General features: G+C 46.3%; 1 protein-coding gene across 2 annotated transcripts in view; it reads left to right on the top strand.

Annotated features, from left to right (window-relative positions):
• LOC122531783 (probable nuclear hormone receptor HR3) overlaps positions 1–14,869 on the top strand; it is a 72,816-nt gene that overhangs the window by 3,863 nt on the left and 54,084 nt on the right. For both annotated transcript variants that reach the window (XM_043659976.1, XM_043659979.1), the window contains exon 2: positions 5,265–6,629. In XM_043659976.1, coding sequence (XP_043515911.1) covers positions 6,506–6,629 — 124 coding nt within the window. In that variant the 5' untranslated portion in view covers positions 5,265–6,505. The remainder of the gene's footprint in view (positions 1–5,264; positions 6,630–14,869) is intronic.

The following is a 14,869-nucleotide window of genomic DNA, read 5'->3' as shown; positions in this document are numbered from 1 at the left end:
CTATCGTCGGGTCTATTATTCATCCGAATGAATGCGCGCATCGTCGTTTGTAAGTGTTGGAATCCACCTACCGATCTCGTAATAATTGTCCCAAATTACCAAGGAACCGATTAATCGATCGGATATCTGCATTCGGGCAATCCCAATGATTATACCACCTCGATCACAAAACGTAAAGTCACTTTTCCACTGTCGGGTTTGTCAAATTTTTCACAATTTCCTTCGAAATTTTTTCCAATCTAATTGCTCTCTCAATTGCACAAACTTCGTGCCAGAGAATTTATTCATCAACGCGTAATAAAAATTCCAAATAAATCCCCATTTATTTCTTTATAACACGAACATCGTCTCGAAACGTTGTCGATTCACAAAGTTGCAATCGATCAGCCGACGTCCCGACCGATCGTTTACGATCGAGTCACCTGTTCGGTGATCTCGATCGAGGTATCACCTTGAAAAGTCGTTATCCGTCTTAGCCGGTGAAACGCAATGACAAAACTGGTGGGTTCGAACGCGGTGCAGCGTGTGCACGAGCAAATCACCTGCGTCTATCGATGTGCAGCAGCAGCGGCGGCGGCGGCGATGCCGTAATAACGCCGGCACGCTTGTGCCAGAACCAAAGTATACGCTCGGTGTACACGACCTAAATAAGATGCGATGCCCCCCGGGGCGAAAGTAATTCACAGACACACGCGTGCATCGGGGATACACACGTACTGCGGCCGGGCTCGGGCTATAGTTTACCAAGTGCCGCAGGAACGCGTCGACCGCTTTACTCTAGCTTCGACCCGCGTTTTTTCGATTTCTGCACGCGGCGCGTCGTTTGAAAAATAACACGTCAGTCAGCTGGTTATTTGTATCACTGCGACGATGCAAGCGAGAAATGACGATCTCGAGGAATAATTTTCTTAATAGCGAATAAATGAACGATTCTCCTAGGAGAGAAACAGAATTGGCCTGGAAGTTTTAGCGTTGAAACTAATAAACCCTAAAGGTGTGTTAAATCAGAGCGATACGTTATCGCTTATCTACGCTGGAATTCAAAAGTGGGAGTTAATTTTCACCGTGTAACCCAAACCTGACCTAAATCTCGAGCCCTGGCTAATGGCAGGGTTTTACCCCGTCGCATGCATTCGTTAAAGATGTATAAATCTATCGAATAGTATAGTGACACGGAGTCGCATCGTGGTACGTAGATATAGATCGTGTGTCCCGTTCGATCATTTTAACGTCTCTACGTTGCCGATCTTCCTGGTACCCTTACGTCGTTCGTGTTCGATCGTTCTTATAAACTTCGGCGACCCTTGTAAAATTTCGCCAACAATGTTATTTCGATCGTACGAATATTTGTACACATCTCCAATTGTGTATCCCGGATGCACGCAACCTGCAGGAGTACGTGTGACGCGTTTATTGGAAAATACGTAGCGTTGGAATCGCGTGTAGTATTGCCCGATGTAAAATCGGAACAGCGTTGCATCGTTCGCCTGCGTCGGAGTTAACGAAGATCGACCGCGAGTTTACACGTTGTCGCACGGTAAGCGTGCTAACCGCGTGATAATGGACGTGTAGATGAATTGGAGGACCGTTAACTGGCGATAGACGTCGAGATGGCGTTATCACCGACGGCGATTACGCTCGTGTTCGATGTGTTCCGGTGGTTATGCCGCGTCGATTCGATTTAGGGAACGATTCGAGATAGAATGGTAGTTACAACTGATTGGACACGGATTAAAGGAGAGTCTCGCGTCATGTCTATAACGTACGACCAAGTAACTCTGCGGTGTTTTAGCAGGTGACGAGTAATGGAATTAGAAAAATAATTTGCCACGGCGTCGCGTTACAACACGGAAACCGTAGATAATGTTCGAGAGGAGAAACTCCAAAAAGAAAGTGAAAGCTGCGTGTCGATGAAAAAAAGAAAGAAATTCTCGAAAGATTCTCACTAGATCGAAACGCAGGCGCGGACGATCCCGCAGAGAGAAAACGAAACAAAACAGAAACATCCGATAAGCGTAGCGCAGAGATATTCGTGGAAAAAACCGCGAACCGGCGCGCAGCGAGTCGCGAAAGGGGTTAACGGTTCATTATCACCCCATTTCATCGGTAGGCGCAGCACACCGGCACGGAACTCGAGCAACACCGGCGGAGAGACGGTATATCGGTGGGATGGAGTGGTGGTGTGCACAGATGTGTACATGTGTCGGCGTGTGTGTAGAGTTATGTACACACATACACGCACGCACGCACGCACGCACGCGCGCACACACTGTATAAAAGTGCATGTTGGGGACGGGACGCGTGGCGAACGAGAAGGCCCGCTAGCCGCGCGGAGAATAGAGCGAGGAAAGAGGGAAGAAGAGAGTGTGCAGAGGAGAGGGAAAGAAGAAACGAGGAGTGCATCGAGTCAGTGGGCTAGTGGGGCCGACAGAATGTAGCCCGTACTACGGTACATCGTCTCCCTCTTTATCTCTCCCTCGTTCCTTCCGTTCTTCCTTTCTTCCTTCTTTCCCACCGTGTCTACCTAGCTCTCTTCCTCCCCCGGCTCTGTCTCTCTCCATCCGACCTAGCAGCCTCTATGCATCGTCTCGTCTTTTTTCTCCTCTCTCTACCCGTTCTCCGCCGCAAACCATATATAATAGCGGGTTTGCTATTCGCCTCGGTGTGTAGGTCGTGGTTGCAACCGTGCAACGGGGTTCTCCCTGCGTCTCTGTGTGCGAACACTCGCCTATACGTACGTATATACACTTGCCTCTACATACGCGTAGGAGATACGCTGCAGAACGGCGCACGAACGAAACTACCGTACTACATATGTATGTATATATAGTATATACATATGTACGTCTCTGTGTGCACCGAAACGTATATATATACATATATACGTCGAACGCGGTACACACGCACGTACGTACGTAATGTTTTTTGCACGATTATACAATGATAGAAGTGCGTGCAGCGTCTACGGATTAGCGTGGCGGCGTGTTTACCGGTGCACTAAATATAGTAGCGATACGGTTCATTAGAGCACTCCAGTGTGCACTCCGCGGCCGGTCGTGTGTTTACGTGTTAGGGACAGTCGCGCGTGCACGCACATAAGGGAATCGCGATTTTTTTTTCGCGCGCGCTTTCGTCGCGCAGGTTATTGCGTAACGCCGTTGCCGTGTACGACAGCCGCGTCGTCACACACGTGCACATCCCCGTTGCCCTGCGAATCACGGTGACACAGTTCATTACACGGCCGCACTGTGTATCACCTATATATCTGCCTTGTGTATACATACCTCGGCCTTACCGTATCCACCGCGCCGCGTAAATGACGAGCACCTTGCATGTACACGGCAGTCTCTCTCTTTCCACAACGTGTACATGCTCTCTATACGCAGGTGTGTACACACAAAAGAGAAAAAAGAGAACCACACGTACATGTGCAGGCAGACGTTTATTCTCGTCGCATGCACACGTGTTAGACGCGCGCGCGCGTGGCGACGCAAGGGAGGTGTACACACAGCGAGTAGAGTCGCGAGTGTTGTGGGCACATGGCACATGTCCTAGAGAAGAAACACGCACAGGCCTCCGTGCGAAGCGCGGTATGAAAGCAGCCGGAATAGGCGGTCGCTGGATGCGCTGCCGTCCTTCCCTGTGTGCACACGTCTCTATGTATAGACGCGTATGGATAGAAACGTATATAGGCGGGTGGGTGGTTAGGTGGGTTGGGTAGGCAAGGCAAGGCAAGGCAGGCTCGGCTGGTGGTCGCTCGGTTGCGAGGTTCGCTCGATAGCAAAGTGCGGTTCCCCTCGACACGAGCTCTCTCGTACTTGCAACGCGGCAGGATTAAAGGGGAACAGCCCGTGTACGGAAATGCACGATCGATGCGCACATGTCTGAATTTTCGTGTCAAGTCGTGACCGATCGACCACGTTCCGCGGTTACGCGACGCCCTCCTTCCTTCTTCCCCTCCACAATTCCGTCGTTTTGGTTCTCGTCGAGATTTCTTTTCGAAGAACTCTTACTCCTTTTACTTTCTCGGAGTAATTTGATTGTTCCTCGGTGACGAGAAACTTTCTGGTTCTTCTTGGAATTTTAATAGAGTTTAACCAAGACAGCGGAGCGTTTCTCTCTTTTTTTTTAACTAATATAAAAATACATACAAACGGTTGCAGACGCTGATTTCGATTTTATTTTTCTCCCTTGGAAACTTCCGCTAGCAAGTTCTTTCTCTACCCTGTTTTTTCGACGACGAAGATTTCGGTTCTATTTCCCTTCTTGGAATTTTTATTCATCAGCCGAGAACGTCGAGAGATGTTTCTCGTGCAAAACGTGAAAGACGAAAAGCTGTGCATAACGGTTGCTGATTTCAATTCCGTTCTTCTCTCTTCGAAATTTTCCAGAGCATTCGTCCCTCGGGACGTTTGGACAACGAACGACGAAGAATTTCGTCGTTCCTCTTTGGGAATTTCGATGGAGTTCTCGATCGTAGATATATAGTTGGTATTTCCGAAGCGACGCGAACGACCGAAAGACGATCGATCCGATCCGAGGCGAGGCGAGGCGAGGCGAGCAAAACGCTTTTGCCGTTTCCTTTTCTCTTTTGCCCCGCGCCGAGCAGTGTCTCGTCGTAACGGGATGCAACGCGTTAATTAAATTCGCGATTTAACGGTGTCGAGTGTTCGTGTGACAAGTGCACGGGCGCATATGCGAGTAGACGAACACGTCAACGTGTGCCGAACACGATACCCCGTCTCTCGAAACACGTGCGTGTCGCCTCTCTGGTTTATCCTATCTTCTTACACCTCTTCTCTTCTCGCGTTATACTCTCTTTTTACTTATCTCGTGACACGTGGCTCGTGTGATTGTTGTCTTTCATCGTGTTCCGTGTCGCTTCGGTTACACTTTCGTTCAATTTCCTTCGCGCGCGTGCAACACTCGCAGAACGAGATACGGAACGACAACTGTGTACGTGCGTGCGTGAAATGTCTGAAATTCTCGAGAGATCGTCTCGCAGAATCGAATCTTGTCACTTGCAAAAAAATGAAACGTCGTTCTTCAACCTTTCTTTGTTTCCGTGGAACCCGGATTTCCCCCAAAAGCGAATTTCTTCAAAGGTTTTTTTTTCCCCCCACAGAGGTGGTGGCAAATTTTCGCGAGTGTAGCAAAAAAATAAAAAAAAAATAAAAAAATGTGAAAGCGAACAGCAGCGAGCGAAACGACGAGCAACGACACGAAGGAGTTGGCAAAGATGCTGACCGCGAGACTGTTTGCAGATCGACGATCTTGGAAGGTGAGAGAGAAAGAGAAGAGGCCCCGTGGCGCCATGTCACGCGAGGTGCCGGCAACGAAAGCGACGAGGAAAGCAAGGGACGAGACGATCGTAACGTCGACGATCACGACGTGCAGCAGTCGTGCGCTCGGTGGTGTGCTTCGACTTGGCGGCGATTAAGGCTGGCCGGCTGGTCGCGGCAGGACGTTCATTAGCCAAGGTGCTGACGATACTAATAACAGTAGAAAGGTGATACGCGGTAAACCGTGTCACGCAGTGGCGTAGGGCGAGTCGGGGTGGCGTGGCGGAGGCGGAAGAGGAGGTGGAGACGGAAGTGGACGATGACGATGGACACGGTGTTGACGTAATACCGGTGAAAAAGAGGGAGAGAGGACGCGCGTTGCGTTGTTTGCACGCTTGGAATCGGTTCGTCATACCGGTATAGTGTGATACATCTCTCTGTAGTACATACACCAATATATATATATAGATATACACGCGCGTATACAAATACGTATAGTAACAGTGTTTTTACATCTCCGACGAGGGAGAAAGAGGGTGCAAAAGAAGAAGAAAAAAAAAAAAAAAAAAAAAAAAAAAAAAAAAAAAAGAAACGGGTTTCAGTGCCGTTCGTCGTAAGTGCGTAAGGAATAATATATCGAGCTTAATAAGTAATCAGTAGGCAAGTAGGGAAGAGAGAAAAGTGTCGCTAGGAGACATAGTTTTGTTAACGATCATCGATTCGACAATATATTCAGCATCGAGAGCAGTCGAGAAACCTTGAAGAGGGGAGTGAAGTAACACGACAGTAGAAACACGACACGTTCGATCGTACGAAGTGAATGAAATTCGTGTCCAAGTTCCGGGGAAAGATCGTTGGTGGTGCACATAGTACAACAACGTGTTACGATAATACACAGAGAAAGAGAGAGAGAGAGAGAGAGAGAGAGAGAGAGAAAGAGAGAGTAATCAAGGAAACGACAGTCGACTGTACTACTGTACTACTGGTAGAGAAGATAATCGAGTGACAGGTGGTGAGCCAGGAGAGCATTAGATAGTAAGCATTGGAAGTGGAATAACAGCTGGGAAGGGCAGCCGTCTGGCTGGACGAAGAGACGTGCTCTCTCGCGGGTGGCGTCGCGGAGCCGCCGCAGCGGATGTTACGCCGGGCTTGTAAAGGGTGCCGGGTGACCTACGGGAGTAGCAGCCTGGAAGTGACTAAAGGCCATCACCACGGCGTTCAACATGTTCGAGATGTGGAGCGCGGTGAGTTCCAAGTTGGAACACTCCGCGACCTCCTCGGGCTCGCCGTTACCTCTGACCTCGCACGCACCGCAGACGCCCCATACCTCGTCCGGGAGCATAAAAGGTAACGAAAAAGCTCCGTTACGATCAGTCTGTATGCGTGTACGTGTGTCTGTCTGTGTGCCCATGTGTGAGAATGTGCCCATGCCCTGTGTGTACGCGTACACACGTGTTACAGAAACACGTTCCCACGACGATTGTGTACGATCTTAAGGAAAAAGAATCACGCGTACGGTACGGGCCGGTTCGTGATGGCCTAACGTGAATTTTCTAATTCCGCTCGTGTCGGAGAACCGTTGTACGCCGGGACCCATGGAATCGCCGAGTTTACATAACGTCCTTTCGAGAATAATGCGCTCCGTGCCTACTAGTACTTAAACTCGAAAGTAGAGTGTGTGCGTGTTTTTTTCTTTTCTTTTTTTTTTTTTCGTTCTTAAGTAAGAAATAGTTAGTAGGCGGAGTCGCGGAGTACCTTTGCCGGAATGATATTGTTTCATACGAGGCAATGAGCAATTCTCTCGTACTCTAGAATTTTTACGACATTCTTCAACGAAAACCAGTTTCGAGTTTAACGAGAAATTCCGCCTGCGAGAAGTTCGACTTTTAACCTCGGTCGGGAGTAATCGAAGGATTTGCGGGTAATCCGAGAGTGAGCGTTAACTCCTGTAATAAGCGTAGGAATATTCCGGTTCGGCAGGGACTTCAGCTTCTTGAGAGAACGGACGATAAACTCGGCTTACGTAACGTGTACTTTTCGCACATTCGAAGTTCGCGAACCTGCAGAATTTCCAGTCAGCCGCGGCGGGGGCGGCGAGGGAGGCGGGGGAGGTTGGTTGATTCGCGGCGCGCACCCGGCCGTTCACTTTGCACGTTGAGTTTCACTGGCAGTAGATTAGGAGGTTCGTCGTCGGACAACGCGCGCCCGAGAATCCGTACACGGCGATGCCGCGTTAACGATCGCTAACACGACGAGCAAATTTTGCTCAACGTTGTCAAACATGCGGGACCGTGGAGAAGAGAAAAGGATAAGGAAGGAAAGGGAAGGGAAAAAAAGAGACGAGAAAGATGGAACATTCTTGATTCGTGTCCCGCGATGGACACAGCCGCGTTCGCACCGCGCGGCCAAAATCCCAATTTGCGGCGCTTTCATAATTTCAATATACGAATTTCAGCGCGAAAGTTCCCCGGTGGAATTCGCCGCGCGGCAGCCAGACGTCGTTTTACATTATTTGCACGGTGCTTACTTACGGTCGCAAGTTAATTTCATTTACGCGGCTCGCGTCCGCTCGTCGCGGCCAAGTTACGTCATCGGGGAGCCATTCGTAAAATTCTCGTTTCGAATTTCGCGCGCGCGCGTAACATTCTCCGACTTTAATGGCCCAATAAACGGCTAGTAAATTGTCTCGTACAAACGCGAGAAACATGTTCGTCACCGTCGATTATTCGATTCCGTTATCGCGCAAGATTGCTAGAATTGATCTCAAACATTGGGCTGCGTGATTGATGTGGCTTCCGAAATGATCGGCCAACTAGATAACGTCGAAACGTCCTGCGTAAATATGTATCGATTCACGGGCGTGTGCGCACGGCAAATGATCGTTAACCGAAGGTTTACAGTGAACGACGATTTTGCCGAATAACCTACGATCGTTATATGTATGTATATATATATATATAATATATCAGTCCTCTTGATCTTGGAAGTAATTGAATTTCGGTTAACGTGAGTTAAATCGATTCGATCAATTGGCTTTATCAATTAATTTTCGGTATTGACGTGCCAATAGAACGTTATTAGAACATTTGAAGAACGAAATATATTTGCGTTTTGATTCAGTTCCGTAAAATTGAGTATTTCAAAGTTAACTTCGAAGAGGACTGTCGTGAAATGTTTTATAATTTTTCTACACTGTTAGAAATATCCCAAAGCGACCGAAAGAGAGGAAAGAAAGAAAGAAAAAAAAGAGGAAATCGGTTAGAAACCGGCAGCAAGGATACTCCGAAACGTTTCAAAACTGCTTTTACGATGTCGCGAACCGCGCGCCGTACCGAATACAAATACACGCTGGAAAGCACAGATTCGCCAAGCGTGTCGCAGCACGATACGCGAGTTTTACTTTTCAAAAATCGTCCATGAGAATGATACACGATACGTCTTCGTTATACCAAAGCGAAGAGTGTACGAAAAAAAAAAAATAATAATAATAAACTCACGATAAAAAAATACTAGTCCTGAGGATGCGGCTGGTTGTCAAATTTCTGCGGAGCATAAAGTAAATTAAAAAAATTCTACGAAAATCTTTATGAAAGCGAACGAATTTCACGGAATTTCTACGGGAATGTCGGCTAAATCAGCTCGCTGTGCTAATTCTACTTTTAACCGGGCTTAATCGCGCTCGAACAACAAACATCCAACACGCGGTGGAAGTGTTGCCGCGTGTTGGTCACGGAGAGCGAACACGAAGCGCCGAGAGTGATCGCTAATGAAACTTCAAATGAACGATCAAAGCTCGCAGCCACGAGTCTCTTGTTCAAACTGCGGAACTTTATCGACTCGGAGACGTCGAAGACACTAACCAGAGAGAGAGAGAGAGAGAGAGAGAGAGAGAGAGAGAGAGAGAGAGAGAGCGCACGAGAGAGAGTGTGGAGAGAGGCAGGCGGGCAGCAGCAGCGTATCTTGGCAAGTTTCACAGAAATCGTTTCGTAGGAGTGTGACGAAGGCGCGGTTTCCACGAAGCGCAGGGAAAACGCGTGTTCGGTTGGAAATAGCCAAAGGACAGGGACGGTTTCAAAAGCGAGTAGACGATGTCGCGAGAGTCATAGCCGTCCCGAATACGAATACACGATCGAAACGCGGCGAGTAAATTATGCAAAGCGAAAGTACCCACGTAAGAGCGGGTTGCGCAAAGGCTTCGTAAGAAGAACGCCCGTAACGTCGGCTGGTAATGTCCTGCTTCGCGATGACGAGGAAACAAAATTTCGCCCCGACGTCTGTCGTGCCCGTTTCTACAGTTTTGAATTTCTCTGTCTGTTATCTCGATTTGCCCGCGTGCTTGTTTGTCTTCTTGACGTGCGAATAGTTGATTTGATGGTCAGTGATTTAATTAAAAAAAAAAAAAAAAAAGAATTGAAAGTACGAAGTAATGTTTTTTCGTGTGACAATTTATATCCGTACTTAAAGTTTGGAAATTTGCAAGACTGCACGTGAAATTGGGTAGAAATGGATAATTCTACGAAAATAATTACGAGAACAATGGTTCTCCGTTCGAAGCTTCTCGTTCTCGAGGAAATTAAATTTGAAAATTTCCAATGTACGCACGTTCCCAGCTAATTGACTGTACCGAGTCCTATTTTCTTGAAAACGTAATCTGAACGGGAAACTAATACCATTCTGTATTTTTTGCCTATTTTCTCGCATACAGAATAACCATCGGGCGATCGTTCCCCCAGTTCGTAATTAGTTCGCGTATAGCGGCTGCAAAATTTATTCTCCAATAAACCGCTATTTTATCAGGTTTCGCGTTTCATTTTCATTCTATCAAACTTTCGCAGTCGTACGAGAGTACGAAATTTAATATACTTCCCTGGCCATTGCACATTCGCATATTCTACATTACATAGTGTTCGAGCAGGGTTGATTCTGTTATTCCGAAAGAAATTTGAGGTTGCAGGAATTATTGGCAAATATATGAGCGAGATATTAACATAAACAGTGGGTTAGCGAACGCTTCTCGTACATACGTGTATAATGCTCCGGGTCAAAGTGTTTGCGTCTATTTAGAAGTGAACTATGTTCAATAAAATTTCACGATATTGGAGTAACAATAGTGCGCTGAGCGAAAATTACTCGAATAAATTTCAATCTTGGCCGTGTAACTGTGTTACAAAGTTCCTAATCGTCTAAAATATACCGTTCTTCGACTAATTGGATCGCGCTCTTTTCAATAATCGAAGGCACTATCTCGTATATTTTATCGTCTGATATATATATAATATACAAAGGCTCTCAAGATATACAATAGCTTGTTAAGTGAGATATCTGATAAACTCTAGCGATATATTTATCATAAAGTGACATTATAATTAGTACATTTATCGTAATTAGTGACATCCGCAATATCGTTCTCGAAAGTTGTGCCGTTTTTCGAGCTTCCAAGTAACGCGGGAGTATTGTTTTCAACGATACTAGGGCAAAGGACACTGGATAACTTTTCAAAAATTGACGAAATAAAATTTTGATCTGAATTGAACAGCTGCTCCACAAATGTTTGTCACGAGCATATTTATAAAGTTAATTGTGCGGCTGAAAATTATCTGAAATTCAGAGGAATACATAACAGACGAATTTCAAATATAGTAAATTCAGTTTTAATATATTCGACACGGTGACGTCAATTACAGCCGAATAGTCGATTCTTTTATTCGATCAAGATGAAATTCAGACTCCGATTGTCAGTTAAAGCGAAGTCACGGTTAAATATTTCATTACACATTGCAAAGGAATGAAACGGTTGGACGGAAATAAATCAAAAATTTCGGATAGCTGTTTCGAGGGAACGATGTTGCAATAGAAACGACAGAGGAAGAACAATTGTTCATCGATTTCGCAACACGGCTTCGACCCTCGACCCGAGCAATAATTTCATGGCATTAGTCAGATCGTTGACGGTTAATAAAATCAAATAATCGCGTGCTTTCCGCGTGTCGTTCGATCCGAGAGCTACGAACCGATAACGATGATTTCATCGTGTTTCTCTCGCGCCGCGGAGAAGAAGAAGGCGTCTCTAATAACGACGGCTTATTAACGAAACGTGGCGAACGTTTCGGGAACGATGTTCAGGAAATTAAGTAATTTCGTTCGATGGAAAAATAAATTGCGTTGTTTCGCAAGCAAGCCGGCTTCTCTTCGCGGAGGTACCATTATATCGTCGCTGTTACTTGCGACAGTAATTGTCCATCTCTCGTCGTCTATCGATTCTATTCGCGGAACAAAGATGGACGAGATTTCTTTCCCTTCTTTATTCGAAGGATGACCTTATCTCGGAATCTCCATTCGTTTAATTACTCGTTTTTAGGGTCACAAGGAGATTTCCAAATATTTTTATTGACGATAGCAACGTGGATCAATGTTTTAATTGATGAAATGAGAAACGTGCGATCGTTTCCAACAACACTCCTATTATTCGTGTAAACATATCCTCGAGATTGAGAACACAGGATCCTGAGCAGAATAACTATCTGAACCTGTTAAAATCTGATTGTAAAAACCGAAAAGTTTTGTTCTTTTGGTATACTTTCGATAGCCAAAGGAGGAATTTTTTATTGACTTTGTCATCGACGGCGTTTCTCGTATTTTTTTTTTTCGTTTTCTTCTCGCGAGTGAAAGCCAAAGCAACGACTCGAGTCTGCCAGTGAACGGCGTTGAACCAGGGCAGTCGCGTTCGTCCTCTCTTGGTCGCCGTGTTTTCAGAGCCGTCGAACGGGTTCGAAGGTTGTCGTTACGAAATCGATCCACGTCTATCGTTCGCCCGTGATCGCTCCTCCGATTCATACTTATCGCGCTATTATGATCGCGTGGTTACCATCCGGTTGCTGTCGAACTTTCTACCAAACTAGTTGACCGAGCCAGTTTCCACCTAAATGACGATGATTAAACGGATTCTGGATCACCGTGCTTATGGCTACGAGTGCCCAGATCGTTATACCGTGTATATCCGAGCACGCAATTATTTCACTTCTCCGGTATTTGTCGAATGCCAAGTATTGTCCTCTCGCTTAACGAAACGAAAATGTAACATTGTATTGTTCGTGTGCAACTTCAACTTAAATTTTTGATAAACTAGTGTTGAGTAAATTGGAATTTCGTAACGGTTCAATAATTAGAATTTTTTTATTTGGAAAAATTTCATTCACTCTTGGTGTGTGTCGACTGAAGCAAACGTGTGTGGAAATAATATCTCGCTTTAACCGAATCTTCGATCGAACTGTATTTGCAACGTCAGTGTAATCGCGTTAGTCACGGATGGTTTCGTTAACGAGCATCTCTCCTTGCTCGTCGAATATCTGTCGCGATGATTCTGGAATAATTGCCGTGTAATTATTCACGTGATCGGGGAAACGCGATACGAGGCCGAGTCCCCTTGCCATCGGTGCACGTATGTCACCAGTCATTGAAAGATCATCGACCTTATAGACGTCACGATACGATAAGATTATAGTAATAGGTACTACTCGTAAGTAGGTAAACGTTTCACGACGGTGTAGAAGTTATAGAAGCTCTACTCTGCTTTCAGGAAAATATGAACTGTCGGGAATATTACGAAGAAAATTCAGAGGCTTGTTTCACCTTTGATTTCGAATAAGAATATTATTAATTACTGTCAAAGTGGTTGTTTAGCGATACATTGTGTTAAATAACTACGCTACGTTGTTATAAATCGTTTGGGCGAGGCAAAAACGGTGATACATACGTACGAAATGTATATGACATTTAGGTCAATTTTGCGTGTAATAAAGTTTCGAAATAATTTCACTCGATGGTGCGTAATATCGTGAAGCAGCGGACTGGCTGAAGTTGAAACGGGGTATATCCCCGGTTTGCAATTAAAACGTAACGCACGGAAAGTGGCACAACAGAGAGATGTAGCTTAAACGCGGTACATAATACGGCAGGATAGAGGGGAATAATAAGTTGGTCGCGTCGTGTCGTCGCGAGGAACGACGTTATTTAAATTTCTGGCGATTCATTGTTTCCACGATGGTGGGGAGGGCGGAGGGGGATGTTTTTCATCTGAGAATGGAAGAGACGAGCAAGCTCGAGTTATGTTTAAACGTAGTTTCTCGCAGAGACCGAGAAAGGGAAAGGGATATAAGGAGAAGAGAATGAGCGAGCAGTGTAAAATAAAAAAAAAAAAAAAAAAAAAAAAAAAAAAAAAAAGAAAAAGAAAAAGGCGAGCGGGAGAAAGAAAACATGTGAAATTCGCACAGAAGATTCTGCCACGGTTAATCATCTCTTTAATGATTTATAAAGGGAAGGCTAAAACGTCTTGGCGAAGACGGTCCATTAAAACAAACGCGGTACGGCGCGGGCCGGAGATCCGTTCAACGACGCCGCTTAAAGAGATATTAATTATTCGACTTCTAAGCCCTTCATTATTCACATAACTGGAACTCTGGGTGCGCGTGGGCCGGAGAATACCAGCTCGAAGATGGAAAGAAAGAAAGAAAGAACGAACGAACGAAAGAATCGCGGCGAACGGTGGAGAGAGGGGGGTAGGTGGAAGGGCGAGAGCGGAAGAGAAAGAGGTGGGGGTGGGAAGTAGAGGATGGGTGGTCGAAGAAAAGAAAGAGGAACACCTACCCTTTAAAACGGGCGGGCTATAGGCGCGCATGGAACGGACCGTGCAGAAAGAAAGAATCAGAAAGTTGGAAACAGCGAAAGGGAGGAAAGAGAGAGAGAAAGAAAGAAAAGAGAGGGGGCGGGGGAGGGGGGGGAGGGGGCAAAGAGCGCGAAAGGAAACGCTGTGCTGGAAACGGAGAACGGAGAACGGCGAACGGCGAACGCGCGAGTGCAAGGGAGAGACAGATGAAAAGGAAAAGTCGGAGAGAGAGAGAGAGAGAGAGACAGGTAGATAAAAAGAACGAGAGAGACAGAGAGAGGAAGGTAGGGGCTGAAGTATCAGCGCTGCGAGGGTTGGGTCGCGAAGCTGCTGGTGCTGGTGCTGGTGGTGCTGCAGCTGCAGCTGCAGTTGCAGAAGGGTGAGGCGCGGCAGAGGACAGGAGGAGAAACGGAAGCGTGGGTTCGCAGATCGATAGCCGCGCGCGCCCGTGCAACCGAAGCTCACCTCGCGTCGCCAACCACGACGACGACGACAACGACAACGACGACGATGTTGTCGTCGTTCTCGTCGCCGTGGTTGTGGTCGTGGTCGTGGTCGTAGTTGCAGTCATAGCTGTAGTCATAGCTGTAGTCGGCGTGGTCGTGGTCGTCGTCATCGTTGACGTATGCTACGCCATTCCGCGGCGCAGACGTCGATACCGCTCTCGCACGTGCAACGTTTTCTCATCGTTCGAAAGCGCCAGCTTTGTCGTGGAAACGACGGACAATGGTCCAGCTTCTTTCTTCTCGTCTCGTTTCTTTCTCTTTTTCTTTCCTCTTTTTTTTTATTATCCTCGCTTCTTCTCTTTTCTCTCTTTTTTTTTTTTTTTTTCTTTTGTTCACTCGTATTCGTTTCTAGTTTTTCTGCTATTTTTCCTTCTTTTTCTTCTCTGTTTCTTTTTTCTTTTTTTTTTTTTTTTTCCTTT

The sequence above is a fragment of the Frieseomelitta varia genome, unplaced genomic scaffold (assembly GCF_011392965.1).
Source record: "Frieseomelitta varia isolate USP_RPSP 00005682 unplaced genomic scaffold, Fvar_1.2 scaffold_416, whole genome shotgun sequence".
Lineage (NCBI taxonomy): Eukaryota > Metazoa > Arthropoda > Insecta > Hymenoptera > Apidae > Frieseomelitta > Frieseomelitta varia.
The sequence above is the reverse complement of the archived record's forward strand: the minus strand, read 5'-3'. Positions and strand labels throughout refer to the sequence as shown.